Below are 3,526 nucleotides of genomic sequence, written 5' to 3' on the forward strand. Positions count from 1 at the left end.
GTCCTTTCCAACCTTGGTGATTCTGTGAAAATCCCCAACCTTAGCCCAGCGCCACGTGCGCGTCTGCAGCGGTGCGAGGCTGTGAATTGCCGGGGGCTGCTGCTCAGCGCTTGCAGCCATCGGCAGCTGGCACTGGCAGTGCGCTCGCAAGCCCTGCGGCCTGCCCATGCCCCCTCCAAGCGCTCTGGGGTCTCCTGCCAAGCCTGTGGGGACAGCCAGGAGAAACAAAGGAAACTGCCCACAAGCACCGAAGGAGCCTGAAAACCCGCAAGCGTGAGCCTGGGGCAGGCCTTGACACCCACGTTTGCTCCCCCCGTGCCTTTTGCTGGCTGCAGATGCAGCCGGTTTTGCTGCTCCTTTGCTGGATGGGAGGGCGCAGACTGGCGTGGGGAGCAGTGTGGGGGTCACCCACTTAAGGACATGGGTTTGCGTTTCCGGAGGCTCTGCCAGGCGCTGAGGAAAGCCCTGTGAAAGGCCTTGCTCAGGCTGGAGTGCGTGTGGCCTCAGCTGGCTACTGCTGGAAGTTATATATACCCTCCTCAGGGAGGGTGTAGCGTGGTGTGCTATATGGCCCTGCTGCCCTATGGATGCACAAATACCCCCCGCTGCATACCTGTGTGCTCACAGGCATGTACAGGGAGACAGGAGAGAAGCGTTGAAGCTGCTGTGAAAAATCAAATTTTCTTTTAAAATGAGAGCATCTGGAGGTGAACGGAGCTGAACTTTCCCGCTCTCATCTCACGAGTGAGGAGGAGAAAGTTTGCCCAGCGTGGGGCTGCTCCCCCGTGATGGCCCTGAAGGTGTTCCCCAGGGATGGGGGGCTCAGGGGACTCATGCTGCTAAAATGCAGGGAGCCAGCTGGCCACAGGGTCAGCACTGGGGGCCGCAGCCGCTGGGGAAGGCTGTGCCTCCTGCTGCGCTGCAGGAAACATGTGAACGGGAACGGTAGCAGCACCAAGTCCCAGGAAGCGGCAGCTCGGCACCCCAGCGGCAGCTCCAGCCTCGCCAGGCTGGTGCAGAGGCACCGTCCCAGCATCATTGTGGCAGGGCTGGACAGGGTCCCTGCTGTGCCACCAGCAGTGGTGACAGTCCCATCCGCCCCAGCTCGGCCCGCAGCAGGACATGGCCCTGCAGTGGTTCCCAGCACCGCGGCCCCAGCAGAAGCACACATCTGCGTTCCCAGGGCTCTCTCCGAGCTGCCGGCACGTTTCTCCTGGGAAATGTTTGGGTTAGGGCTTCACTTTGCTTTCTGAGCCGCTGAGTTTTATTCATAGGCCGTGGCCTCTTGAGACATCCTCAGCCATCAGCCTGGTCCAGAGGAAAAACAAGCCGTTCCCTGGACATCAGAACTATGAAACAGCCAGCAGTGCCGCAGAGCTCGCTTCAGCCCCAGCGCCGGGGTCCCTGCCGCGCAGGCGACAGGAGTTGGGGCAGGAGCCTCGCCCCACAGCCCCCACCAGGAATTCAGCTGTGCTGAAGCCACTGCGTACCCCCGGGCGTCACCATGCCCAGGTTGGGTCTGTCTGTCGGAGAGAGCCGAGGCCGGTGGACTTACGGACCCGGACCCGCCCCAGCTCTGGGAAGGGCCATGCAGCAAAAGGGGTACGGAGCCAAACGGCAGGTGCCCCCGCAAAAGGGGTACGGAGCCAAACGGCAGCTGCCCCGGCCCTGGGGCTGGGCAGGGAGTGCGTCTGGCTGACAGTCCTGCACCCAAAAATGCCAGGGTCTGCGTGCGGAGGGGTGCTGCGAGCTTCCACCTCTGGCTTCAGAACTGCGGAGGACACCATGCTGAGCATGGCTGCGCATCCCTGTGGGACACAGCCCATGGGACGTGTTCTGGTTAACAGCCGCATACCCTCTCTCTTTTGCAGGCTTGATCTTACTGTTTTACTTCATTTTCTACATGTTCCTGGTGGGAATGTTTGCCTTCTGCATGTACGTGATGCTGCTCACGCTGAGCCCCTACACACCCACGTACCGGGACCGCGTGTCTCCGCCAGGTACGTACCCCAGCCAGCCTGGCCTCGGGCACTCACCCAGCAAAGTGCTACCAAAATGGCAGGCAGGGACCTCGGGTAAAGCCGTGCTGGAGCTGTACGTGCCTACGGTCAACCAGCCCTGCATAACAAGGGGTGTTATCACTCACCTCGGGGCACCGACAGTGCTGCAGGTTCTCTGCAGAGGATCAAGCATCCTAAACAGCCCCATGTGAAACATTAATTCTAATTATACTAATTTTTATTCTAATTGTGCTAATTAATAGGCTAATTATTCTCAAGGTAAATGAGCAAGTTTAGGCATTTCATAGGTGATGCTCCTTCGTTTTGGTTGCTGCCCCTTTATACCGCATATCCAAACCAAGAGCAGCTTTTATGCATTATTATTTGGGGAAGTCCTGGCAAGATAATGTTCAAAAACTCATTTTCCTGCTGCTGTTTAAGAACTGACCTGGTCCAGGGTGAGGATGGGGGAAAGTCCCTGGTCCCCTCAGGGCACCCACGACTGTCAGCACAGCGGGATCCTGCCAGGGATGAACCCCAGCTTTGCTTCGCTGCCTGGAGTCACCCCAGCTGCCACGGCACAAAAACACGTTTTCATGTCAGTGGGGAATGCGAGGGCTCCTCGCCCGGCTCCCTGCCCGGAGCTGGCTGCGTGGCTGGGAGCATGGGGGACCCCTCGGCCTCCGCGCGCAGCCCCAAGCCCATCTCTTCCCTGCAGTGCTGCTGAGATCCTCCAGGTCTCCCGTGTTTCCCAGGATATTTTGATGTGCGTGGTGTTCTCTGGGTGTGAAATGGAGGTGAGGGATCAGCGGGTTGAGGAGAGAGTTTATCTGTGAGCTGGGGCTGCCGCTCTCCTGCCTGCGCCCAGCCCCAAGCCCAGTCACAGCGCAACCAGCCCCTGCAACACGCGCCCCAAGCCTGTGGCCAGTCCACCCACGTCTGCTCTAACAGGGTCCGTTTCCTTCTCCAGGAGTAATGATCAGACCATACCTCAATGGGTTCACCATTGCCTTCAACGTCTCTCAGCCCAGCACGTGGCAACCCTACGTGGACAGCATGCACCACTTCCTAGCAGGTAAGCTCTTCGGCACCCCAGCAGCCGTGTCAGCAAGTTGTTTGCATGCATGCACATGCACACACAGGGCAAGGGTCTCCTTCTGGGGCGCAGATCAGCTCTCGGCATCTTGCGACTCCCGTCTAGAAAGGGAGGCTCATAAGGTGGTCACGGGAGCTTCTGTGGGAGGGAGCCTTGCCTTTCCAAGTGGGACTTGACACGCGGATATGCTCTGAGAGTGTGGGTCTGTGCGGGTCTCGAGAAATGTTAACGAGCCTCTTGGTCCCCACTAGCTTATGATGACAAGGTTCAAGAGGAGAAGAATATCGAGTGCATCTCAGGACAGTACTTCATCCAAGGGGGCAACGAAAGTGAGGAGAAGAAGGCCTGCCAGTTCAAGCGCTCACTGCTGCAGAACTGCTCTGGCATTGAGGACCCAACGTTTGGCTACTCTAAAGGCCAGCCCCGCATC

General features: G+C 58.9%; 1 protein-coding gene across 1 annotated transcript in view; it reads left to right on the forward strand.

The window, feature by feature from the left end:
* Positions 1-1,504: 1,504 nt before the first annotated feature.
* Positions 1,505-3,526, forward strand: part of ATP1B4 (ATPase, Na+/K+ transporting, beta 4 polypeptide) — a 4,632-nt gene continuing 2,610 nt past the window's right edge. The window contains exons 1-4 of the mRNA XM_010286138.1: positions 1,505-1,685; positions 1,872-2,000; positions 2,971-3,075; positions 3,348-3,521. Coding sequence (XP_010284440.1) covers positions 1,505-1,685; positions 1,872-2,000; positions 2,971-3,075; positions 3,348-3,521 — 589 coding nt within the window. The remainder of the gene's footprint in view (positions 1,686-1,871; positions 2,001-2,970; positions 3,076-3,347; positions 3,522-3,526) is intronic.

This window comes from Phaethon lepturus, unplaced genomic scaffold, assembly GCF_000687285.1.
Source record: "Phaethon lepturus isolate BGI_N335 unplaced genomic scaffold, ASM68728v1 scaffold44424, whole genome shotgun sequence".
Classification (NCBI taxonomy): domain Eukaryota; kingdom Metazoa; phylum Chordata; class Aves; order Phaethontiformes; family Phaethontidae; genus Phaethon; species Phaethon lepturus.